Genomic DNA, 27,352 nt, shown 5'->3' on the forward strand with positions numbered 1-27,352 from the left:
CCGCCCGGCGTGGGAGCGCCATCCCGGTGCTTCCTAGGTAGAAGAGGACTGGTAGCGTTTCAGGCGGCTGACATGAACGATGCCATGGGAAGTTTGGAGGGGGCGAGTAGTAGGTGTGACCGGAGAGATCTCGTAGGTCACGTCGGTCACCTGGCGAAGGACCCGGTAAGGACCGGAGTAGCGAGACAGTAGTTTTTCAGAGAGCTTACATCATTATTTCATACTAACATAATAACTATATTTTCAGCCTGCGTATTTAAACTGTAAATGTTCAATTCACAAGTTGTAAAGCTATTTATGCACTTTTGTGCTCTATTTACATTGAAATAACTTTTCCGCACACCGGTGTAACAAAACCATGGGGTATTGCGCCCACGTGTGGTGCCATGCACGAAAAATGTAGTTTCCCATTCGCTTTGTTCCTGCGAGCTCTGTGGTTTTCCTGTGTTTTATTTGTGTCCTTTGACTCCATCAATGTTGTGATAATAGAGCAAACTCCTTTCTTCAATATTCTTTCACGCAAAAACTAAGTAGCTGCCATTTCATTTAGTACTATATGTGGTATTTACAGGGCCATAATCAATTCGAAAGCATTCCTATTTCCATAAGATGCGGCTATTCGCTGAATATTCTTACATTCTTCAACCACGCTAATTAGTCTAAGATATTATAAAACTACATAAAACTTCAAAATATTTATAAATTTTAAATTTTACAAATTAAAAATTTATATTTCATTGCATAAAAGTTTATAAAACAGAAAATTGTCATTCACATGAACACAAATCTACAAAGGGATCATTTGTATAGCGCGAAAGAAAGCTTTGTAAAATGAAGGTGCACAAGTTGCCGCCATACCTTTGTGATACAGGCGCTGGATGACAGCATTCTCTTTCAATACACTTCAATTTCGCAGTTATCGGAGGGTCGCATTGAGGTCTTGATGGCTTGACCTAGCATTTATATTTATTTAAAAAAAGACAGTGTGGTCGTAAAAACATCTTTATTTACAGAGATGACTTCGAGGCGCATGAAGGGTTGGGGCGAAGTATCGCGCGCCTCATATCAGGGTGTCTAAACTGACTTCCTGCATTTAGAAGAGCGCGTGATATCATGGACCATTAAGTCATTCTCGCAGACTATTTTCATCTCGAGTGTTGATCTCCGCTGCGGCAGCGTGGCAATGCCGAGTCAAGCTGAAATAAGGTAAAAAAAAGTTTTGGAAGGTAATAACAGTCACAGGAAAAAATATGCGTTCAATTTGGCATGACCAATTCAATATACACGAAAGAGAAAATATACAGAGGCAGCGCCGAGCGCGGGAAATTGCTCCACGAAATTTATTAGCAAGCACTTGATTTTTTTAGCGCGGCTGTGAGTAACCGACGCCAACAGAAGTGGACCCAACATAAAGCCTGCTTTATTTTGTCTGATTAGACTATAATTCTTAAATGGGCGCAAAAGCAACTACATGGACATGCGATACAAAATGATATAAAAACTAAATGTATTTATTATGAAATATCACCGATGTCTGCACTGACGAAAACTTCAGCACTGCTTCTATTGCGGTGGCGGCGGCAGCGATTGGGGGCGGCTGAGTACGATGTCTGCACCTGACGAAAACTTCAGCACTGCTTCTATTGCGGTGGCGGCTGGCAGCGATTGGGGCGGCTGAGTACGGCTCTATCTTGAAAGTGGGCTACGACCGGGACATAGCGACGGACAGTTGCGCCGATGGTTCAGAGCTTCGTGGGCGCTGCTTGATTCGCGTTGAAGCGAGCGGCAGCACGAAGGTCAATTCACTCGCTGCTTAAGCGACGCTTGTTCACGCCAGCGTTTTCACAGCGAGTGTCCACGGTCATGTTTGCCTGCGCGCACATGATACCGTGCTTGCTAATTTAACCCAATTAACTAACACAATGTTGAGTAACCCAATTTTTCAAGTTTATACGGCTGATGAAACTACTAGTTCTTACTTCGTATAGTTGTCTAATAATTTGCCATCCCAATCGATTCTTGGCCTTTCGGGCGAAACAACCACTTTTTTTTATACGTTAGCATCAGTCTTCGCCGTAAATAATGGCAAAAGCCGCGCCGCTTTTGACGTTTTGGTTATTGTTCGTTACTTGTTGAAGTCGTATCTATGTTGCTGAAACTTTCCACGCCAAGTTTCCTGCTGCTACATTCAAATGTTCTCGGCTCCTACAGATTTTACTCCCACTGTTGTAAGTCTAAGACCCCGCGGTAGGTTGGGACTCAGAACCTCATTACTAAGGGGATGATGAATTTATTTAGCACATGTAATATTATTTAGGGTAACTTTTGTCGGTGACTACACCATAAAATGAGCATAGGTGCAGAGCGTTTCGTTTGTTTTGTGCCTGTAGCTGGACGTGTCACAATGCAAGGACAAATCAGAAGAGGGTGCACACCTCAAAGTTAGCTGGGGTTCTGTAATAACATTCCAAGACTGACTAGTTCTTCTTTGCCACTTCACACTGGACCAGTGATTTATCTTTCTAGCTCACTACACTCTCCCGGACTTTGTTTTATCCCTCTACTGGACATAACGAATGACGTTACTTACGGCTGCTATTTCCATCGCACCATCTTCCGTTCTCTACCCGGTGGTCTTGAGTATTCCGTCTTTTCTAGGCGGTTTGATCACATTAAATGGACCCACATATCTTGTGCTAGGGCCGCCATTGATTTTCCGCACTATAATGAAATCGCCTAATAGAATAGCAGACATATTGGTGCTCTGGCGCTAGTCGAGTGCTCGCTTGAGCACTCCGCGGTGCTTTGTTTGATTATCTTCAATTTTAAAGCGATAGCTTTAAGGCCCGGTTACACAGTGAGCACGGTGCGAATGGCTTTGACCATGAGTGAAACTCGCTAGCAATCCCAGCGTGGTGGGTGCCGCGTTTATACCAATCACAGAGCGGCGTGCGCCCCTTGCTTTCTACCAATCATAGCGCTTCATTCGCGGCAATGGCGGTGGCGCCCGCCCGGGCGGGGAAACGAAAAAAAAAAAAAAAAAAACAGAACGCTTGCCTTCGTGCATAGCGTTCGCCGCCAGTGTTTCTCTGTAAACATTACGGCTAGATAAGCTGCAGTTGCTGGGAAGCATGAGAAGCAGTCAGGGATCTTTGAATGCTATCACGTTCCACCCAAGTTTTTGTTCGTGTCCTACAGGTGAACCTCTCTGTGAGACATAGTATGGTGGCTGCAGGCATGTACGATGACTCAAGAAAGGCAGCGTATGATGAAATGCACCATAATGCCCTTGTATGACCTTTAAGCGATCACAATTGCACTTGCTTATGAAGGTTTTTAGGTAGGTCATGAATAGTCAGTGGTAAGACTGCAGATTCCGGAAGTCATACGCTTGCGGCCTCTTCCCGCAGAAGTATTTCGTGGACTCTCCTAAGTGATATTTGAACAAAGATAGCGTGGTGCCATCTTTCAAGAGGGTTTTCGTAAGCTTCCAGAAAGCTCCCCTTCCACTTATGCCAAGTACGTGTCAGTCGTGTTTCCAGCGTAATGGAGCTCGTATCACTTTTTCGCCAGTCCGGTCAGAAACAGACGATTGTTCCTGGTGCGCTCGCTGGGCTCGTGCCATGAGTTGTTTTCGCATGCTTGCTCGTAGAACTGAATCCAAGTCTCTGGACTTGAGCTTTCTAATCAAAAGGATCGGGCTTTTTCATCTCCTTGTTGGGTTTTTGCTGAGCTTGGATGACAGTGATAACAATTTCCATGAGTTCTTGCCGTCGCTCAGCATTTCTAGAAATCACGAGTCCTTGGAAGATTTGTCATTGTTATGTGAAGCCCTTGCCCACACCTGCTGTAAAAGTAGTGGCGTCTTGAAGTGTTTTCGAAACTAGGAGTGTTTCAGTCTAACTTTAACCGATGCTTGAACGTAAACAGCCTTCAGTGTCTACCCAACTCTCCGAGCGACGAATTCGTCAAGTTGAAGTGTCGTTATGATTTGAGGTGAATCATACATGATGGCGTCACCCACCTCACACGTTCAAAAATACCGAAAGCCATAGACAGAGGGAAACGACACGGTCGACTAGCGAAGAAAAGTTGCACGGACAGTGCTGTCGACGGAAAAGAGCCTAATGAAATCGCAATATGGTTCAAAAGGATGGTACGCTGGACACGCTGGTAATCTATACTGAAAACTATTGCCAGGGCGAAACGAGGCAGACAAGATACATGGACAAGCGCTGTAACTTTTCTGTGCCGTTTGTGTCGTTTCGTGCAGTTCAATAATACCGTCCTTGGAAATAACGGGTGATTGTGCGAACTGCAGTATATAGCCAGCGTTATCTACATAGTTGTCGTCTGTATCCTGTGGACTCCGCCAATATAACATTACAACACTGACCTCACCAGGAAGGTATTTTGCAAGTGTCCACCTAAGGAACATGTCCATTTCGCCTACTGCTGCTACATGTCCATTTCGGCTGGGGTGAGTTCGCGTGCGAAGGAGACAGGCACCCCTGTCAATGAGCAATTCAGCAGCAGACGAAATGGACACGTCCACTAGGTGGACACGTACAGAACACCTCACAGAACATGAGCACTATCTTGTTTATTCTTCTGCGTTCGGCCTTTCCCCATTTGCACTAGACCTATTTTTTTTCTTTTTCGCCTCACTACATGTGTCATAATTTCACTCGGGCTTCGAACCATGTCGCCAACATCTCTATTTCTACCAGATGTGTGCTACAAGGATACGAGAAAATACATACTTGACTCTTTGTCCGGTGTAGTAGTTTCTCCTGCTGCACCTTACGAATCCTTCGAGTCTTTGGACTCCTTATCCTTTCCTGCGGACCAATGAGCATATGATAATTAGATTCTTCAGTGAATTAGAAAACAAATATTTGATGAAATTTCGCGCTGACGGACATGTAGTATTGGGGATGGTGCTATTGCTTCCACAGAGCAAACCACGGTGTTGCACAATAAGCGAAGAACGATGTATACTTTCAAGTGACAACTGCGCGAATATACATACCTGACTTTTTCTCAGACGTAGTGGGTTTTTTTCCAGCGTCTTTGGAATCTGTCGCGTTCTCGGAATCCTTTTTATCCTCTCCTGTGGACCAATGAGCGTATGATAAGTAGCTTCCTTACTGAATTCTAAAAGAAACAAAGTCATGGTACTGCGCGCTGATCGACACGCATTAGTGAAAGTGGATAGTCCTATTCACTGCACTGATTAGATCATGACTTTGTACAGTAAGCGAAGAACAACGTATACTTTCAAGTGAAGACTGCGGCTAACATATCAAAACCAACGTTTATTAACTATGGCCAACTGCTAAACCTATGCGGCACATAAATCGACTAGCCTGCTTCTTCACTGCTGATTCCAAGGAACATTTTTTTTATTTCATCTCATTATAAAGAATCAAATATTACGGCCCAATGCAGCCTTCTCAAAGTGCCAGTTCCACTTTTCTTTTCAATTTGGTGCTCGTTTATGACTTACTGCTTCAAGAATCAGTACCACCAAGTGCCTTCATTACGCATCATTCGAGAAATATCGCAAACTTTGAACGACATTTCTATTGACATTTTTATTGTCCCTTTGCGGCTAATCGTTCGTCTTGTCTTGTCAGCCGTATAAACTTGCACACATTCGCTTACTAGCTAAATTAACAGGCACGGTGTCCCCCGCGCACAGGTAAACAGGAACACTCTCGCTCGATGACCGCGGAAACTCGCTGTCAAAACGGTGCAGTGAGAAGGCGTGGCAGCAGCAGCGAGCGAATTGACCTTCGTCCACTCTCTCGCTTCAACGCGAACTAAACGTCGAAAGCACAGCGCATAAGAAGCTGCCGGCACATCGGCAAGCTTTCTCCACATCGCTGATCGCTCCGAAGATGAGGCCCGCGCAGGAGTTCACTTTGTGCACATCGCAGATCGCTTTCCAGATATGGCGACCGCGCGGCTGCGCCGTAAGCAGCAGCAGCAGCCGCCCTCGCCTCCCTTCCGCACTCGCGCGCGCGAGATTGAGCCGCGATCGTCGGCTGACCCTCACAAGCTTTCACTCGCACATACAGCGTACGGCGCGCGGCCATGACGTTATCGTGTTTGGACTTTTTAAGGAAGATCACGGTGACGGCGACGGCAGAAACGCGCGTCGAATGTGCATATAATTGATATCGCAATAAAATTATTTACTATTAAGGATACCGGTGGAGTTTAGCCGGCTGCGGTGGTCGACCTGCAACTGTGACGTCGTAGTTTGTTCGCACCGAACGACACACCTATTTATCGCGATCAGCTTGCTGATTCCGGCACATACAGCTGCACTCAAGTGAATTCCAAACCACAACGTGATTTCTGCCACAGGACATACTTCTCAACGTCGTGAGTGGTTTCCTTTCCGCTGTTCAGCACTGCCTATTTCAGCAATCAACTGGAATAAACTGCGGAACCTGCGGAAAGTATATTTGTGGTTGCATTCATGTTGAAGATGCGGATATTTAGTCTCAAGTAGGTACTCTGGCTAAAAAAATTTGCCCTGTATCTTCCAGCTTTATTAACTTCATATCACCTACTACGGATTGTACGAAAACGCATCTTTCTAATAACCAAAGATAATTACTTTAATTGGGAGGAAAATTCCTCATCAGCTTGGCAAACACGAGCCCTCAGTGACCTTATTGAAACATTGATTATTGTATTTTGCTTGTTTGTCTTCTCCACACTATGGCTTTGTTTCTTCCGACATACATTGCCCACCTCTTCGGTATGGCCAATCTTTGCAAAGATGAAGTTGAATTCTCCTAAAGGATACTAAAGTAAAACTTCCCATCGTTTTCTAACTTCGTTGAATTTGTTGTGGCGTGTACTTATCCAGTGGGCTCACCATTTCATTAAGCAACCACTTCATGGCCCTCACAATTCTGGAACAAATTTTGCTCTGTTCATTACGTCTCCTTCATTTCAACCATTTTAACTTCTTTTCGAAAATTAATACAAACTATTTCTGCTTTTATTGTAAGAGTAACTTCATTTGTTTGGGCAACTTGTGACAGACACGATGCCTTGAACATTTGTTTTTCCAATAATTTCCGGTAAAAATCTACCCGTGTTTTCATCATTAAAATGTCACAAAAAGTATTGCATTTCTTAGCCTGCAATAAAGTTTTTTGGGGGGAAATCCCTCGTTTTCGATGAGGTGATGCAGAAGTTGCAGCACATCATTCACGGTTTTTGCAGAAACCTAATGGAAATATAAGTAGAGACTTCATGTCAAGTTAAAGCCAGTAGCTGAGGGATGGTTTGCTGCTTAGTTCCACGAAATCGTTTTATAGCCTACCCAAGCAAGACTTAGCATGACGTCTCAGCAAGTCTCGTATTGACCGCCCAAGTAAGCGCATGGGTCCACCGTCAAAACCCTTCGCGCGATTTCAGGAGTCCTCCGCCTCCATAAAATAATACTCCTATTTATCGCCCCCATAAGCAAGCAGTGTGGCAGGTATAAAAAGTTGAACACAACCACTGAATTTTTGGAAACACTAAATGTGGCAATGTGGAAATAGCAGTGAGTTCAGTACTCTATCGAGAATTCGCTATCAACCGAGAAAGAATTGGGGAAGGCAAAGGAAAGTGCAATCGAAGAGGGTAAAAAATGATGTCGGATCATAATGTGATCTAATGTCGCATACATGGGCGCATTGGGATACATTATATTGCAGAGAAGAAAACTAACACTACAATTCAAACAGGAAAATATATTCAAAGATTGTTTCGATATTTCGTATATGTGTACCGACTGACTTTATAAGGCACGTTTTCATGTCGAAGTTAGAGGAAACATTTCATCCCCGACATCGCGTTTCACTTGTCAACATGTCACTTTTGAAATACTTTTTTTGAAGCGCCTGTCCTTCCATCTGAACGCGATATAGTAGATAAAAAAATGTCATGGCAAACGCAGCGAAGAACATAACTTGTGCACTAGTTAGTGAGCATGTTTATATTTGTGTTATTTGTTATGCGGAGAGGCCACCGAGTCAGGGTTCGGTCATGAAAGGTTTCAAAATTGTCGAGATTGAATTCTGATGACGCTTTCGGGGACAGCACTCATATTTTTCTAACCTCGTCAAACACATCCACCGACACTTACATATCAACTCTTTAGCGCAGCCTTTGTGTGTTCTGATAGTAATTGGGATTAAAATATGAAATGGTACTCACCATCACCTCCCGAAGCACCTCCATCTGTTCCTTCGCTTTCACCCTTATCCTCAGCACCACCACCTGCGCCTGCGGCAGCTAAAATTTATTGTTACAAGTATGTAAGCATAGGTGAACATCACGCTTATCAAAGATGCTGTAGGTTGCTGTGAGTGGATTTTGTGTTGAGCTTCTGTATTTAACACGGGCGCCTGTACAATTAGGTGGCCAGGTGAGAGCAGCGTTTCCCAAAGATTATTTCTTATCATCATCTCAGCATAAAAACTCTGAACTTTGTGGTAAGAACTGGACAAATTGTACTTTGGTAACCACCCTGGAGACATTTAAACTTTAACTGGAAAGCCAGATCACAAAGTCCATGCAGGATGCTGAAATCCTTTCGGCCATCGGCAAAATAGGCAGATTATTAGGTGAAATAACCTCACGTTCAGCTATTTGATGCCGAGAGATGCGAACGTGAAGGCCCATGAAATCAGTTCATGATCTTGGAGAGGTCATTCACATTCAAAAGGACATTCATCGCCGAACTGCTGTGTTATACACCCACCACTGGAAACCTTTTGGCGAATCTCTCGAATTCCATGAGCCTATATCGCTTGTAGGAAATGCTGGGCTTGGACTTCGATTATGTCCTCAGTAGATCCCACCCTCTTGGTAGTAGGTGTTCATCAGAGACGCGGAAATGTCGACATAAAGCTATCTTTGTGACTTCTGCAACAGGATTCCAAGACCAACATTTCACACACTTAGTCCTTATTGCTTATTCCACTTTTCCACACTTATCCCCATTACCACCGCATGAGAACTTTCGGTGCCTTTAGCAGCGAAGCTGCTTAGCGGACTTCCGCAAATGTTATTGTTAGGCGACGGTGGGCTCGGTATCAAATGTCAATCGAAGAACAGCCAGCAATTTCAACCTGCGTTGGAGTGAAAAATGTTTGCTTGAAACGTAAGCATGAATGATAATAAAATGAAAATTACTATGCAGATAGTACTCAAACAAGCAACTTACTCAAACAAACAACTTATTTGCGTTTCATACTTAGTTTTCCACAATTTCGTTTCTCACGTCTCGTTTTACTGGCGGTCAGCTAGAAGCTTGGAGGGCAGAGACCGGAGCATCGTAACCACTTGCCGGTCTTCTTCAGGCAATTTGTCAGGAACTCAGGCTGTGCATTCTACAGCCGTGTGGTGCGCTGTATCACTTGACGTGGCTCCGGCTCCGGCTGTGGCTTCGCTATAACTTCTGCTGTGGCTATGGCTTCACTTGTGGCTTTAGTAGTGCGGACCAAGTTCTATTGTTCTCCGCCATAACCTTGTTGTCAGATTTATATTGGATTCCGCCAGGCCTAGAGGGCAGAGGAGGAGGTGATGTCGGATGTGGCGTACTCTTCAAAGAGGCATCGCCGTTCTTTGAAGTCCGACGGCGTCGGGAGAGTCGCTTTCTAACAGCCGCAACAGCTTCCAGACGAGACGAATGATCTCTTGCCATCGGCTTCAAGACCACCTTTCCCTTCTTCATTTTGGGGCAGCCCTTCGATGAAGCATCATGGGACCCAAGAGAATTGGTGCATTTCGTAACCATGGCTACATAGGGGTCTGCGGCGTAGGGCTCGCTGCCGCGTGAGCAAACTCTCGTGTTCTCGCACACGGCGCTCAGGTGTGGCAGAATCTGGAGGAAGCCCTAAGACGGCTTAAACACATGCTGAGGCTTATAATTATTATTCGTTAAAGGTTGTTTTTTTCTGGCTCAGCACTGGACAATGAAATGGCGGATGTCAGAACGCCATTCTTTACCTGACGAGCGCACATTCTCCATAGATATCAACGATGATAATGTTCCTGGCCGTGTAATATGAGTAAACCGGCGAAGAGTGTTAACGAATATGGTTGAAGTGCTCTTCGAGCGCTTTTATTTGTCTTACACTCATGAGAATAGTCACTGCAAGCAACAGCGCGCCCAAAGATTTGTGTTGTTCAACCATCTGGAAACATTTTGAATGGAGCAAGAGAGGAATCTGAAGCACTTTTGAGAGAGCCGGCAGACAGCAAGTGACAGAGTTGACATTGTCATACCTCTGTGAATTGCACCTTCTTTGAGATAATGCATCGATAAACGAAAACAGTCTTTATTCACCTGATATCCTGATGCACTGTACTCTCCAACACCACTACCTCCTAGTTAAGCGCACACTTCTGCTCGGTCAAGAAAGGTAAAAATGGGCAATTGTGCCCATGGAAATTGAGCGCAACAAGGCTTTATAAAGAATTGCTATGCGAATGAAGCCAGTGGGTTTAACCTAACTGCAGTGAATATATCATCATCATCATCGTCAGCCTATTTTTATGTCCACGGCAGGACGAAGGCCTCTCCCGGCGATCTCCAATTACCCCCGACTTGCGCCTGCAAATTTCCCAACTTCATCGCCCCACCTAGTTTTCTACCGTCCTCGACTGCACTTTCCTTCTCTTGGTACCCACTCTGTAACTCTAATGGCCCACCGGTTATCCATCCTACGCACTACGTAGCCTGACCACCTTCATTTATTTACAGCGAAGCTGTACATGGCTAGGTTCTGGCTAGGTTCTGTTTAAATGGGTGCGTCCGCAACCATTTAACGTAACCACCCAATGAAAAAAATATAAATAAACAAAACAAACACCAGCGCTGGTCTTCTATCTTCACATAGTGGAAGGGGCCTGAATTTTTTCTCCTAATGTCAATTAGAATATCGGCTATCCCCGTTTTCTCTCTGATCAACACTGCTCTAACCCTGTCTCTTAAGTTAGGATGAATATTTTTCGTACCATCGCTCTATGTGCGGTCCTTACCTTGTTCTCGAGCTTCTGTGTTAACATCCAAGTTTCTGCACCATATGTTAGCACCGGCAGAATGCAATGATTGTACACTTTTTTTTCAAGTAGGTATATAAGTACCACAGCATGGTATGTTCGACAGTAATGCGCTTTTAAGAAACACTTTTAAGGTCTATCACCTTTTACAAGATATTTTTTGCAACGAAAGTGGCAGATGCACTTACCCGAAGCAGTAATTCGTTTTGCTGCCACAGCCTCTTTCGTTATGTCCACCAATGCTTTACCAACTAGAAAAAAAAGTGAAAATTCGGTGCACGTACTCGTGTTTGAAAACATTTAATGCAAATGTTCTGTACACTCATGTGATAGCAGTGGTGATTGTGTTTACCCTTCCAACACAACAAAAGGACTATGACTATAGTGGATGGCTGAAGCTTAAATTGAACCACCTTGGGCTATTCACGGACATCCAAAGGCCTGTGCATGCGATTCTGCAATTTGTTGATACGAGTACACCCGCCGCTCTCAGCAGTCTTACCTGCGCTCAGCTGCACTAATCACTTTCTCGCGTTCCTAGGATTGAATTTGAGTACTACAAGGATTTTGGAGGATCGGTAGGGTAGATTATCTTCGTTTTTTTTTTCTTTTATTATGTCTGGTTTCTCATTCCCATGGTTTGAAAAGTGCTTGTGCCTCTTCGCGTGTTCCGTTTTGGCACAGCTATAGAAAAGTCTTCAAGAATGCTCTAACAAGCGAAGTTAAGTCCTTGCTTAGCAGTAAAACACAAAGAATGAGAATCATACTTGTGTAGAGTGGGGGTGTGACCTGCTACGGACTGTGCCAGCGTCCGCAACATTTACCTCACGGTAGCTTTGCCAGGGTCCACTTGCGTTTGTCCTTTATCGCATGGATCTATCATGTGGCATGAACATGCGTGGTCTCAACGCGGGGTTTGCCTGTATTCTTTTTATGCTAAAGGTGGCGGCCAAGTAGAGTGGTGGACCACTAGACAATAATGATTCAGACTATACGATATTCACGAAGTCAACGCAGCCGGTACAATAGGAGGACGATAGCACAATGTCTCCTGAAATAAATTCGTTCCTATTCTGCTTCTGAGGATGCATAAGGATGCATGTGGGCACGCTCATATTACGTTTACGGAGTTCAATGTGAGGTATTATCTGCGAAGGCCTTTAGGATACAATCGAATACACGTTGCTTCCCCAATGACATTTCAGAAAATAGTAGTATTAATAGTAGTAGAAAACTTTATTTGTTGTTTTGTAATGAAGTCCCAGAGGGTGTAGCCCTCAGTCCAGGGCCCCATTTGCTGTTGCTATCCGGCTGGCCCGGTCAATCAGGTATCGCTGGTCGTCCAAGGCCTTCAAGCTGGAAACCCTTACAAAAATTTTTAATGTGTTTTTTAGAGAGCCTTTTGAACTTGTTCGATAGAATTCTATTGTGTTTATTTTGACTGCTTATAGAATTTTCCTATAGAGTTCCAACAGTTATTTGGCCACCGCATTCTTATAGGAACTCTGAAGACACAATTCTATAGAACATTCCTACGGAGTTCCTTTTAAGATTCTAAAGACTAATTTCTATAGAACATCTCTACGGATTTCCTTTTAAGATCCTAAAGACAAATTTCTATAGAACATTTCTATGGAGTTCCTTCTAATATTGTAAAGACGAATTTCTATAAAACATCTCTACGGAGTTCCTTTTAAAATCCTAAAGACAAATTTCTATAGAACATTTCTATTGAGTTCCTTTCAAGATTGTAAAGACAAATTTCTACAGAACGTTTTTACGGAGTTCTTTTAAAGATCCTAAAGACAAATTTCTATAGAACATTTCTATTGAGTTCCTTTCAAGATTGTAAAGACAAATTTCTTTAGAACATTTCTCTGCAGTTGCTTTACAGACCCAAAAGACAAATCTCTATAAAACCTATGTCGATGTTTGTAATATGCTTGTACTTTGCCGAGGTTCTAGAGAACTGTACTGTAGGCATTAACGATTACAGTAAATGCAGTGGCAAAAATAATTGGCACTACAACCACAAAGTGATCTGTTTTAAACGTTTATTGCACTTCAGACTAGATACATGCCTCATACATACTACATACACACTTTAGAACAGTCAGCATACATGCTTCAGCCTAGAACTTGCAACACACAAACTGTAGCTGCCAATGCGCTTCACGGATCAAGCTGGTGGTGCTAACATACGAAACAGGAAAACATTTGTGGCACACTCGACTGGAGTTGACATCTGAGAAAAGCAGGCTTGTCTAAGACAAGAAAGCTTCGCATTAAAACTGCAGAAGGACCTGCTGTTCCAGCAATGCACATTAAACGGTTGGATACTAAAGCCTGAAAGTAGATTGATATCAATGTGCACAGATATATGTGCACTGCAATGTTTTACGTCAGCTCCACAAAACCACACTAAACTTATAAAACACAGCATTCTGGCCTATTTTGAAGTGTAAAAAGAACACTGGCAGTCCTTGTAAAAATGCAGCAAACAGTGGTACTCCTGGAGAAGTGCATCATATATTGTACAAAGCTTAATAAGCTTGAATGTTGTTATAAGGCAAATTTTGAGATCAGGCTCAATATTCCAAAATTATGCTGGGAAATACAAACATGACTGACGCACACCAATACCTAAGAAAACGATTTAGCTCAGGAGCTCCTATGCATGTGAATAGTGAAATCGTTTTTCTTGGCAACCACAGGACTGAACTTGATGTTTGTTATTTAAAACATTTTTAATTGGTGTTATTTACATTTAGACCAATTTTTATTAAGAATGGTTGAAAATTGCACAATTAAAAAAAAACTTAGGTTTAGAACTATAACTCACAAAAAGAAAAAACTAGCAAGCACAATTCTGTTCTGCAAATCGGAATTGGCCTCGAGCTTTAGCTAAGGACCAACTCCGATGTCCCTCCTTAATACGTGTGAAATTCCTAAATGGTTTTGAGACAACCACAAGGCTATTTTGAATTAAATTTGTAGCATTTGAGAAAGTTAAGGTCTACCGGTTGTTGGAAGAATTTCAATTCAGAGCCTAAAGTAAAAATTATTAAAAATAGGCAGGTTTAAAGAAAAAGTTGTCGCAGTTTCACCTGAAAGGTGAAGCATCAATTGCGATAGCAAATTTGAAGACAGCTATACGGAGTAATGATAGCAGCTTTATCAGCTGTATAAACTTGGACATGCAGCAGCACCGGCAACACGCAGAACTGTTGTCGACGCCGTCGGCGTTTTGCCCGCGTTCGCTCAAAATTCTTGCGGCGTTGGTGACTGTTGCCGGAGCCTCTGATATAAATAGGCACTTGGTGCCGCAGCTAAACGTCGCCTCCCTTCCCTCCCCCTCCCCCCCACGGCCTTTCGTGCGTCGGAAGAAGGCACGTTTGCTCTACATATATGGTGATTGTAGAGGAGGAAAGAGAGGCCTACTTCTGCAGCCCTTAAGGGAGCACAGAGCAGAACGCGCGTTTGTTCTCCGCCGTGCGTTCACTCCCCGTGAAAGCGCGCGTCCCTCGCGCCCTTTCCCTCGCGCCCTTTCACTCGCACATACAACGTTCGGCGCGCGGCGACGATTTCATCTCAATTGACGTCATACGGAACCTCACGGCGACGCCGACGGCAGAAATCTGCTTCTGAGTGTCCATATAATTGAAAGTAAAAGCATGAAGTTTAATAATCCCCAACTCTGCAATAAAAACACATATCACAGTTCTGCAGACTGGATCAGCTATGTTTTAAGTCAAGGAATTTGATATATGAATTTACAGCTTGCGTGAAATGTTCCAATGTTTCTAAGCATTTTGCACGTCCTACTCACAAATTAATGATTGTATTTTAGAGCAGTATATGATACGTCAATTTCGCCAACTTTAGTTATGGATTAGGTGCAACTAACAGAACGGTGGTATCACTGTTTTTTTTAGTAAGAGTTGTTAACTTAACAGCTTCGTTTCTTGGAATTTTCGTGGATTTGTATGAAACGTCACTTGAATAAAAAATGTTACATCATGCTTGTGCTATGCGAATGATGCTTTTTTGAATGACGTGTTTACTTTGATTTAATAATGCTTTCCCATTTTACCTAATTCCTTCCTGGAGGCATGTAAGGCTTTAGTGAGGTATAAACAAATAAATGTAAATTATTTAATACTTAAATAAATAAATAATGTGGTTTGTCTCAGCATTCCAGTTTTTACCACCAGCATGACCTGTATGAAGCTTTGGCTACTGCTCACATGTTGCAAGTTCATTCTTACATGATCGCCCACTACTTCACTTCCAAAGCAGCGAGGAAAGGCTAGCTTTTAACCTCGTTGGTTCCGCCTGGTACTCTGCCACGGTGAAGCCTGCAAAATACAATTGAAAATCATTTTAAAAAGGTGTAATAAACATTTAGCCATAATGTATAGGCAGGCGCAAACATGTCACAAATATATATATCTACAAATGTGGTATAAATATTTATATGTATATAGTTGTAGCACTACACTGTTTCATTTAAGTATTTGAGAAAAAAAATTATAACAAGAAAGTAGCAGAAGTATCTCCGTGAAGAGGGACAGTTCTCAGGCAATCACTTTTGAGAATATTTTCACTTTCCCAAGATTTTGTGACACTAGAACTAGGCCAATGCCCCGACATTAGAATGCCATTGCTAGTGACAAAAATAAAGAGTTTCCAAAAGACAGCAGCCCAGTCGCACATTAACGTCATCTTGTAATGACAACACATTTATGTTTAACATATGTAAGCAAGCAGGAACACCCATGAACTAAGGCTCCTATATAGACATCGCGCTACGCATAGCAAACAAATTTTTGGAAGAAAAAGAGAATGATCTACTGGCTTCTATTGTTCAGCGGGTGAAACAATATTACATCTGCCGGTCGCCATAGTTCGTATGTGCTATGCGTAATATGGCAGTATTCAATTTCTCACGTGGAGCTTGAGATTTTGAGCAATCATGATAACAATGCATTTAACTATCTGTTGCATGGGGACCAATCAGACTTTTTTAGGGTTGTTTACAATGAAAAGTTTGCAATGCCAAGTTTGGACTGCCGTCCTCAATTTCGCATTGCTTTCACAGGCAGAGGAAAAAATTGGCTTTATCGCTCAACCCGTGGTCCGTATAATTTTCTCTCCTAGGCGCATGTTGAGGCACCGGCCAGTCTGCGCCATGTACATTTGACCAAATATGCATATGATCACAGAAATAGACAACACTACCCCTGACAGACACAAGACAAATTTAATGGTATCTTTAATAAAGCAAGTCTCCCTGGCCAGGGTGCCTTTCTTAGTTCACTTGTACACTGCTATGCACATGTATTTCTAGCGAAAAATAAAGCAGGCAGGATATGCATGGCAGCCCGCAAGCGAATTGAGAAAGGCAAGCAGGCAAGGGAGGCTTGCGTCGGTGAGAAATACCACCAAATTTGTCCATTACGTGTCACAGGTAGTGTACTGTACTCCTTTCACATGTGGTCAAACTTACATAGGGCAAACTGGCCGGTGCCTAAACATGTGCCTAAGAGATGACCACATTTCACTCAAAAGACCAGTATGCTTGTCCTACTTGGCCATGCATTGTCACAATAGGGCATAATGTAGGATTAAGATTGTTCATCTGTGTTCACCTACACTGAAAAATTAACTAGAGAAATCAGTGAGGCATACCACATAACTAAGAAGACATGTGTGAGCGAGCTTTCATTAATAATGCACGAAAAAAAGATATCCTTTCTAGATGACAAGGGATTGAAATCAGTCTGCCTATTTATTACTGAAGTAACTGAGCAGAGCCAATACTGACCTTCATATTTATTTTCAGCAAATTCAAGCTAATCAAATGTGCATTTGCCAGACACAGTTTTTCTGGGAACAGGACAGAAATAACTGGGAAGATATTAATGATAAACAATGGTGTGCACACTACGTGCTTAGACTTGTGACATATGTGGCAAACTACACTACAAATTCTTACATGCACAGGTAACTGCATGAGCTTGCAGCACAAACAGGAAAATATGGAAATAAATGCAACAGCATAGGAAACAGTTTTAAGACAATAAAACCAAACTAAAAAGCGATAAACATACTGTGTAATAAACAAAAATAAAATTTATGTTGCAGCCAAACAATTTATGCAGGAAAAAATACTAAACATCAGGACATGTTAGGTCTAGTTTTATACGGAACATGATAATGTGTGCATAATCTTTACGCACACATGTAAGTAAGTTGAATACAGTTGCATAAATATTTATCCTCTTTAGTAAACTGCATAAACTAATGTGTCGCTAAACTGAACCATGAATGATACCAAGATCCAACTTTTTTGGAACATGTACATTTCATACATACCTGACATGAGCATCCAGCCATGCTGCTGCAGGCACTCGTATGGGGTCTGCATTTCTGGGGGCTCCTCCTTTTAGTGGACACTGTTGCGGGCCAAGGCCTCGCCACTACAAAATGAGTTGTGTTAGCTTATAGCAGTGGAGCAATAAAGCTGTCATATCGTAAACACATGCAAGGAGCGCCTGAAATAGTAACGAAAACAATGTCTGCACTAGTACATGATGGCAGGAGAGCAAAAGGTTGAAATTATTGAATGGCTTGATAATATGGACCTTTTCATCAAAGTAAATTTTTGGGCACGTCGCAACTGCACATTACAATGTATTTAAAAAATTTTTAGAGAGTCGTTTTTTTTATTACCTAGATTAAGCAACTTTCCCCTACCATGTTTATTTATGTGAAAGTTATGTCAGCACAGCTTGTCATGAAAAGAAAGCTATACTAGTAAGTAGCAAGCTGTGATTGGCTTACATTTTTTTCCTGCTGCTCGTAAGCCTAAAACCTCGTAAGCAGAGATTACCCACAACGTCGAAGCATTTATAAGCAAGGAAACGTCATTGAAAGAATCGGTGAAGAGGCAGGTGGATCGTTACTATGCAACTGCAGCAGAAAAACGGGAGCTCACGCACAGGTGCACAAGATGATTTCCGAACGTAATCTATCTCAGCGGAAGAAAACGCTTATCAGAATTATCAATTCCGCATTGTGGGAACAAATTTGCGTAACTAAATTCTGACAACCAGTGCGCCGCAAGCATCAGCACAGATTTCACTGTTGCCGTGGGTGTTCTATTTCCTACGTCCGCAAGGCACTCTATGCACACGATAAGCACGCACAACACACGTGTAGTTAGCAACTACGATTGCTTACCTTTTGAACAGTACGATGAGATCAAAAAGAACTCTCCGAGTTGCCAGTGCTGCGTCGACGATGTTGATCCAGCATACATGCCGTTGCGTAATGGACGAGCTGAGGCACGCTAATAATACGCATTATTTCATCGCGACGTCCACAAAACTTTTCACGACCACCCAAGACAAAGGGAACACACTCCACGGCATGAAAATCGTTGGTCCACATTTGCCTGGTGCGCCACGCATACGGCGAGTTTGCAGCGAGACGCAGGCTACCTTCCAGCACTTTCGTGCACACGAACTACACCACATTTCATCACGGCAAACCTAAAAACACACGATCAAACAAACACATCGAAGCAGCGTGCACTACCGACCGGTACATTCAAGACGGAGGATTAACAACACCACTTATTTTACCGGCCGCGTGGGACCGGCGCCGCCAGCGCCGTCTGTATACTTGTGAGGCTGTTATGGCCTCCGTGATGCCAGCAATAATAACCACTACAGCACGTTTTTGTGCCATTTTGTGCCCAATTACGTATATATATGTTGCGAGACAAAAAGAACCATCGATCAGTCTATATTGTACACTACAATTTAGCGCAGGAAGAAATTCCATGACCAAAGTAGCCAACAAAGCATGACCTTCGAGATCCGGTTATGTGATCCTGAGAAATCCGTGGCTGGGGCGCGATTTGAACAATTTGAACTCCGATCACCTGCCTTAAAGTGCCTAAATGACATTTCCCGCAGCCGTTAGCTGCGCTACTTGGGCCGTAATTTCGTTTTAAGTAGCTTCCTGCTGTCTTCAACACTGAATGTAGCCCAGAAATTTTTGACACAATCTCGGAGGTACACATGGCAGTGTGCGATGTTTCCGTGTACTTTGTAATTGTCCGTCGCAAAGCAACAAATATGCGATGGTTCTTAATTTTGCTCGTGTGGCGCAGGTTATACCCATGTCGTCCGTATCTTGCTTTCGTGTCGGTGTGTTTATCGTGCGCGGATTGCACTCATGTCGTTCGTGCCTTCTCTGTGTATCGTGCGACCTTCGAAGATTCTTCGAAAAAACCGTATGTCTCTGCAGCGTGCATGCGTCGCATTTTAGTGACGTAGGCCAAAATGTGCCGCGGCGTTCTGTGTGTTTGCTGCCAAGTGCTGCAGTCACTGCGTTCCATGCAGATAGACGCGGCTGCTTACGCGTAGCTTTGTTTAGTGTTCCTTGGTCATCTTTGTGATTCACCTGCATCGGCGATAGAAATCACAATGCGCTTCCTTGACGTTACTTTGTGTAATTTCGCTTTTTGTTTTGTTCGCCTTCTTCAGTGAATATAAAGATGCTCTTGCTTGATAGTAAAAACCCATGGAACGGGTTTGAAATAATCAGGCTTTTTATTCCTTGGAAATTGGCGCGAGTGGTAATTTTACAAGAGCTTAGCAACAGCTCTGTACATCGAGCTAAAAAGCAAAATATCTAAACGTGTTACAGTACGTGAATCTTACTATTATGTGTCAATATCTCAGTACGTTCTCTGCTGAGAACGATTGTCCAATTCGCTCTGAACTAGCGTATATAATTTGTTTTTACATATCATTTGTTGCAAGTTAAAAAATTTGCATGGTTGCACTGTTGTCTTTTCGAGTTAAAAAGACACTTTGAGATATTATTCAGCAGTATTCGACACCTTCTATTGAAACGTTTATAGAGTGCAAATATAGAGCCATTCTATAGAAAGGCCGCACGGTAGCTTCTTTAAGCGTCCTATAAACGTTCCTCTATAGAATTCAGTGCATATGTGAATACACACACTATAGAACGCTCATAGAGTGGGAATGGAGGGCCAGTCTATAGGCAGCCACAATAGAAGTGCTACAAACATTCCATAACATTCTTCTATAGAATTTCATACATATGATGTCAATACACCCTCCATACACGGTGTTTCACGTAACTTGAGCCAAACTTTAAAAATATGCAAATGCCACGTTGCTGGACTGAACTATCCAAACCAAGGTAATGTTGTTAGCCGTCGCTTGGAGATGCTCACATAATTTTTTGCATTCCCCCTAATTAGATAATTAGTCTTAAATAATTAATCAACTTCTGAAATATTGCCGCGCGACTGGCCGTTCGAGGCACTTTGCGTCTATTCGCGGGATTCTTTCACACTCGTAACAACACTTTTATGCAGCGTGTATTGACAACAGAAATATGTGTCGCGAGTATTTCATGTTGCGCTGCAATTTTCTCATTGATAATTTTTATCTAATTATAATACTTGAGAAGTTCAATAATTAATTAAGACTAATTATTGAATTAGGCGGAATGTAAAAATAATTTGAGCATCTGAGGGCGACGGCAAACATTACCTTGGTTCTCTCCAGCTACGTTGCATTTGCATATTTTTTTATGTTTGGCACAAGGTAAGTGAAACACCCTGAAGAATGCTTAAAGAGCGCGAATAGAGAGCCGCTCTATAGACAGACCACATTAGAACTGCTAGAAAGTTTCTGTAAACATTCTTCTATAGAATTTAGTACATACGATGTAAATGCAACCTCTATAGAACTTTTACAGAGGGCGAATGGAGAGCCAGTCTATAGACAGGCAGCATTAGAAGTGTTAAAAACGTTCTATAAGCATTCTTCTATAGAATTTAGTACATATGATATCGACACACCCTCTATAGAACATTTATAGAGAGCGAATGGAGAGCTTGTCTATAGACAGGTCACATTAGAAGTGCAAAAAACTTTCCATAAACGTTCTTCTATAGAATTGAGTACGTAAGATATCAATACACCCTCTATAGAACATTTGTAGAGGGCTAATTGAGAGCCAGTCTATAGACAGGCTGCATTAGAAGTGCTAAAAACGCTCTATAAACGTTCCTCTATAGAATTTAGTACATAAGATATCAATACACCCTCTATAGAGCATTTATAGAAAGCCAATGGAGAGCTATTCTATAGAGAGGTCACGTTAGAAGTTCTAAAGACGTTCTTTAAATAATACTTTATAGAATTCAGTACATATAACGTCAATACACCCTCTATTGCACTTTTATTGTGTGTGAAATGACATGTTTCTATAGACAGGTTGCTTTAGACTTCGTATAGAGATTCTATGCAGACGACTCGATAGAGCGCGAGTTCCTATAGAGTTCCTTTTGACTTCATAGGAACTCATTAGGAGTTCTAAAGGAACTCTAAATTCATTTTCGTAAGGGAAGAGCGGCATCTAACAGGGATAGGGAGGCGTTGGGTTTTCTAGGTATACGCCGGGTGGTTTTGAGCATTCCCACATAGAACGGTAGAGGTTTTGGTGTCGAAACACGCTTTCTTGAAAAGAAAGCTACGCACTATTCTACAACAAATTTTAATATAATAACGTGAATACAATGCATCCTATATACAGTAAAATATAGCGCATTCATATTTTATGTGTTATGTGTGCGCGCAGCCCCAAGTCTGTTCGTGGCACTGCTGACTCCTCCAGAGCAAATCAGCCACGTGTAAAATGTGCTTGTCTCTTCCACTGCCAGTTTTCAATGCGTAAGCATTTCTATGCCTATTCGACGATGAAATCCGTTCGTCCATCCGTCACGTAAGACGAATCGCTATAAAGAAATTAATGTACAGCACAAAAAAAAATCGAAAGGACTTTGTTGACTAAGTACGCGTGTGCGTAAGCATTGTGCCACTGGCTCATCTGCACGCAGCCCGGTGTCATTATGAATTTTATGAAACTTGATATGGCCAGTATAAACGACAGCGCTGCGGCGACATCACCTGCTGTGGACGGCGGTGCAAAGTGAATTGATGAAGCAAGCAAACTATTGCAGGTGGCGGCGCCAGGTACGCTGATGATGTTCCGATCATTATAAGCCAGTATCTCTCTTTAGCGCCTTATCCATCCGCGTCGAATCATTATCAACAGTGACCAACCGTACTCCGGCGGCGGCTGCTGTATATGGGTATGGCGTGGCTGCCGCCGGTGTAGGTGACGAGATCTGTCCCCACTACGGAAAAACACGGCGAAACATGCCGCTAAGTGTCAGGTGGCGCACCGCTCCGCTGCAAATAGATCATCATCTTTCGAGCAGTGTCCCCGCAGACAACACGCACTTGTCATTGCCTTGAATTGGTGTTGATTCAGGCCGCACACGCCTGCATATATACGTATATTCCCCTCCCTTGTGCATCAATGCACGGGTACTCTAAATCGGTTTTATAAATATTTCATGACTCGTTAACGCATCCAACACACGGGAATATCTCTAGAGTAAGATTAACTTTGTGCTCCAGTAACGTGCGTGACAACACTGCATGCCTCCGTCAGGAGGGATCACCGCATCGACAGGTTTATTAGAAATAGATCCGTAACTTGCTTGTTCGCTTCTTGTCAATTCTGTATAATTGCGTTCTTGAGCCTTGTTCAATGACGAACTCATTACCTTACGCTTCGTGGCCTCACTAAATATGTTCTTGGCTTCCCACGACTGGTCCGGAAATGTGCTGATCGTGCGTGGATAATACACATTTCAATGCCATATACTTGCAAACCTATTTGTGACTACTTTGATTGTTTCTTTGCCACTGAGCAGCCACAAATTCAGCGGTAACCTACTTTTGTTCAGAAATAAAATACTGCTCTTTATTTCTGTAAACCGCTGCGCTTTTGTACTTCATGAACTTTTGGTAATGAAGTCAATAGTTTGAAATTTAGATAAATTATTATGCGTAATTATTCAGATAAAGCACCAAAAATCGAGTTGGTCGAAAGGGCTGTGGCAAATGCTGCAACGGTTCATGTCATGTAGCAAGGCCGTGCTTTTTTTAATAAAGTCTCGGCATGAGTTTGCTAAAGTATTCAGTAATTGCTTTCGGCGTTGGAACAATATAATGGTTCTGTGCACGCGAACAAGAATCAACCGATGAATTTTATGGATATTTTTTCGGCGTATTACATGGGAGCAAGAAAGTAGGCCGACATCGGCGCTGTGTGTGTCCATTTTGTTGTTCCCGTCTTATAACGCTGAAAAATATCTCATACTGCAGAACCAACTAGCCCAACGATCAACCTTGGTGAATATTGCGTAGTTAAAAATACGAAAGTTCTCCAGGTATACTGCGCGTAAGTACATGTTCAATGAAGTTAAACACGGAGGCCTTAGGTCAAGTTGTTCGACGCATAAAGTGCTACTAGTGGATTCCGAGAATTTGCTCAACCATTCTTTAAATAAACTATGAAATTGCGGTGCTTAAATGACACGTACTGTGACATAAAAATTGTTTGCATCTAGCTGGACGACATGTTGTGCACATAACCAGGCTGGTGTAAGAAATTATTATATTTAACATCGAGAAATCTAAAAAAGGAGCACACATGCTTTGTCGAGCAGACTTATAATCACGTAGACATTCAATGAAAGAAGGCGCAACCACAATCATATGCAGTACATGATATAAAAAGCATTACTCAAGGCTAAAGCGCGAAAAGCGACAGAACTAATCCGACCTGCGAAAACGCTTTATTCTTGAGACATCATTGCAGCCATTTGTTAGTGCACAAGAATTTGGTTTTGTAGCTGATCCACTTACCCGACTTGCTTACTTGGTTTACCATCATTACACCCATCATTCCACGCATCATTCCGCCTGAAAACAAAAAAGAGGTCTCTAGGACATGGTGGTCCTAAAATAATTTGTAAATCAACAGTATATTGCACTCATTAAAATCAATCCTAAAGTGCTTGAGTGAACTGTTCTACACTCGAATAATGTAGTGCTGTACCACACCCAACCAAGCTTTTATGTTTAAATAATGTTTTGTGCTTATGTTTCCTTACGGCGGTCATTGGTCACCTGTGCTAATATTTTCCCGCTGCAGATGTACATGTAAGCATACTAACTAAATTAACGAACGCGGTGTCATGCGCGCACAAGCAAACATGAACATACTATCTCACTCCATGAGCGCGGAAGCTCGCTGTCAAACCGCTAGAGTGAGGAAACGCGGCAGCAACAGAGAGCGAATTGATATTCATGCTGACGCCCGTGTGCTTGCGTTGTAGTGCACGTTAAAGAACCCCTGGTGGTCAAAATTAATCCGGAGCCCTCCACTACGGCGTGCCTCATAATCAGAACAGGTTTTGGTACGTAAAACCCCAGAAAGAAGATCTTCATGCTGCGTCTCGCATCAACGTGAACTAAGCCGCGAAAACAGAGCGCACGGCGGGCTGTGTCCACGTCACAGATGGCTTTCAAGATACAGGCGCCCGGGCGGACGCGCGCAGGCGCCCGGACCGCGCGGAGTAGAACAAGCCGCCCCCTCCCTACCCTCCCCCCGTAGCCTTGCGGAGCATTGCAGCCCGGGCGGGAGTGCGCGTAGTAGAACGTCCCCCCCCCTCCCTACCCTCGCCCTGGAGCGTTGTGCGCGACGGAACACGGCGCGCTTCCTTCCCGCTTTCCTCCCTTGCGTGCACGATATGGAGTCGCTATCGCCGGCTCACCATCGCACGCTTTCACTCGCACATACAGCATACGGCGCGCGGTGACGATTTTATCGCCCTCGGACTTCATACGGAACATCACGGCGACAAAGACGGTAGAAATGCGTCTGGAAGGCCCATATAATTGCTATCGCAATAAAGTACTTGTTTTAATCCGCGTCTTAGTTCAAAACCGGTGCGCGTGTGCACCACTGTCCCCCAACGCACAGCCCGGACCAGTTGTCTCCGAAATGGCTAAATCAACATTTAACGTTGCATGCGACCTTCTCTTGCTCGTCCATGTGGGCATGTTTATTCTTTTCATCGAGGACACAACCTATATGTAACGCTGCTGCTTGATCGATGGTCTTCGCACCCTACCGACAACTCGCCGAACTTGGTAGGCAACAAGCTCTTGCTTCTACCTGTAAATGAGATTGATTCTTTGAAACCACTAGAACAAGGAACAATTATGACACAGAGTGCATTATCGTCGGAAAAAGTAGGCATCTGGGTCCGAATTCACAAAGTTTCTCGTTCGTATTTGCTGTTTTTCATTGGCTGATCGCCTTCGTTAATAATATATCCTACGTCTCTATTGGTTGGCGAGAACGCTTTTAGCGTAAGAACGTTTTTGCGAACGGCCCTGTTCTTAAATCCGACGAAGTCAGCACATTTGACCTGCTAAAATCTAACCGCAGCACTGCATATTCTTAGGATGCTGTTTCTCGCCAAACCAATAATGTTTTTCTCAAAAGCTGGAGTGCTTTCCACCAACGCTTCTTGCAGCGAAAATGACATGTGAGAAGGCAACAAGCTCTTTTGACGTTTGTCAATAGGGTGCGTTTAGACGAAACTCGCAACTATGAAAGAAACGGTAGAATGTGACACTGCAGCCTAATCTACTGACATGCTGTCATATGAAGTGATGAGCACTCAACGGTCTCATCTGATGTCACTGAAGATGAAACGAACGATAACCATGATGTGCCAGCAGCCTCAAGCGCTGATCGCTACAGCTGTACATGTAATTATAATCAGATTTAATGCAGAAGCGAGGCTGAGTATGATTGTTATAAACTGTCTGCGCTATGCTAAACATTTGTCACAAAATTAGAAAAAAAAGTTCAACTCTACTCATCAGAACGAAGTATGCGTACCTGGCGTTGAATCAAAAGGAATTTAAGCTATTATGTACCACAATATTCCAACCATGGTTTCAAAAAGGTTATTGTTGTTAAAGGAATGGATAAGTGGTCAACCAGAACTGTATCGAAAATACTGATATAGTGAATTTTTTTCCCTGTTCTGATGGATTCACTCTTACGAGGTTCTACTTTATTATTATTTCTTCAAACGATAATGGAAGTAAAACTACTCATTTCAGCATGAAATAATGTTTGATCTTTACTCCTACAATTAACATGAAGATGAGGATTATGATGATGATGATTTATTGGCATCCCCTATAAAACAAGCATGGGATAAATTGTCGCCTAGCCTGATCAATTTCACAGGTATGTATCCATGATTTTCATTCTAGCCTATTTCTATACATCTCACTAATCTTTTTTTTTTCTTGTTTCTTCCTCAACACTTCTCTAACTTGTACGGTAACCTATGCGTGTAGCGCATCCGGCCGTATCAGTCTCTTCCCAGCATTTTTCCACCAATACTCTAAACGTCTCTTGCTTATATCGAATGCTGACCGGTTGATGCTTCCTTACACTTTAAATCCAAGCGCTTTTGGAAGGTGTATGTTACCTATAGGTCTCACTGAGTCAATTCCTTCGAATTGCATTAGGAAGACCTGAGTGGTCTTCATACACATGCCTGATCTTGTTGAGAATATTTGCTCCGGTACGTTTTTGTCCTTAGGCAACCAGCTCGAGCCTCAAATACCGAGGCACTGTCTTTGTGCTGTCGCACAGATTTTCTCTTCTAATTTCTTTCTTCCCGTTGTTGTATATCCATAGTCATTTTGTTTACATTCTTTGCATTCAATTCGCAGTCTCTGTTTATCTCACTCACTTTCTGATGACTCCTGGTTGTCTATGCACACTGTCAATTACGCTGTACTTGGTTGCCAACTTTCTTTATATCTTCCTGAATTCTGTGCCCGTGATTTTCAGGTGCAGGTAAATGCGGGACAAAACGCGTCACCATGTGGCAATGTAAAATAAAAAATAACCTTCTCGACGTCACTTCAGCCATCATACACAACAAGACGAATCAAAATAATAAAAAGAAGTAACTTCACTTACCGAAGCCCATTCCCATTCCCATTCCCATCCCCATCCCCATGCTCATTGGGTTCATCATTCCACCATATCCACCACCTGGAAAAATAAAAAAGAGTATAGCAATTTAATACGCAACGTTTGCAAATGTTCTTTTGATGAAGCGTCACACACGTAACTGGCGACAACTGAAAATAAGTCGCAGTTTCGTCCGAAAGGTGAAGTATCGATTGTGATAGCAAATTAGTATAGATATATACGTAGTATGGATATTAGTTTTGTCGGTCGTAAAACGTCTGAACGT

The 27,352-nt window shown here is 42.8% G+C and overlaps 2 protein-coding genes and 1 long non-coding RNA gene across 7 annotated transcripts in view; 1 reads left to right on the forward strand and 2 right to left on the reverse strand.

The window, feature by feature from the left end:
- LOC119459443 (uncharacterized) overlaps positions 1 to 27,352 on the forward strand; it is a 307,019-nt gene that overhangs the window by 240,561 nt on the left and 39,106 nt on the right. The gene's annotated exons all lie outside the window — the stretch shown is intronic.
- Positions 987 to 27,142, reverse strand: LOC119459442 (uncharacterized). Of its 3 annotated transcripts, none has more exons than XM_049670373.1 (7): positions 27,073 to 27,142; positions 23,919 to 23,975; positions 11,271 to 11,333; positions 8,230 to 8,298; positions 5,033 to 5,113; positions 4,764 to 4,841; positions 987 to 1,196 (listed from the first exon to the last, which is right to left on the reverse strand). In XM_049670373.1, exons 1-6 carry the CDS (start codon positions 27,128 to 27,130, stop codon positions 4,804 to 4,806), a joined length of 366 nt encoding a protein of 121 aa, XP_049526330.1. In that variant the 5' UTR covers positions 27,131 to 27,142; the 3' UTR covers positions 987 to 1,196; positions 4,764 to 4,803. The 3 variants fall into 3 exon arrangements, with proteins under 3 accessions (XP_049526330.1, XP_037577148.1, XP_049526331.1); XM_037721220.2 differs by having other exon boundaries at positions 8,230 to 8,307; XM_049670374.1 differs by lacking the exon at positions 8,230 to 8,298.
- LOC125946658 (uncharacterized) lies at positions 15,375 to 18,559 on the reverse strand. Its single transcript, XR_007467748.1, has 3 exons — positions 18,328 to 18,559; positions 17,461 to 17,564; positions 15,375 to 15,440 (listed from the first exon to the last, which is right to left on the reverse strand). It is a non-coding gene; the product is annotated as an uncharacterized LOC125946658 (long non-coding RNA).

This window comes from Dermacentor silvarum, chromosome 7, assembly GCF_013339745.2.
Source record: "Dermacentor silvarum isolate Dsil-2018 chromosome 7, BIME_Dsil_1.4, whole genome shotgun sequence".
Classification (NCBI taxonomy): Eukaryota; Metazoa; Arthropoda; class Arachnida; order Ixodida; family Ixodidae; genus Dermacentor; species Dermacentor silvarum.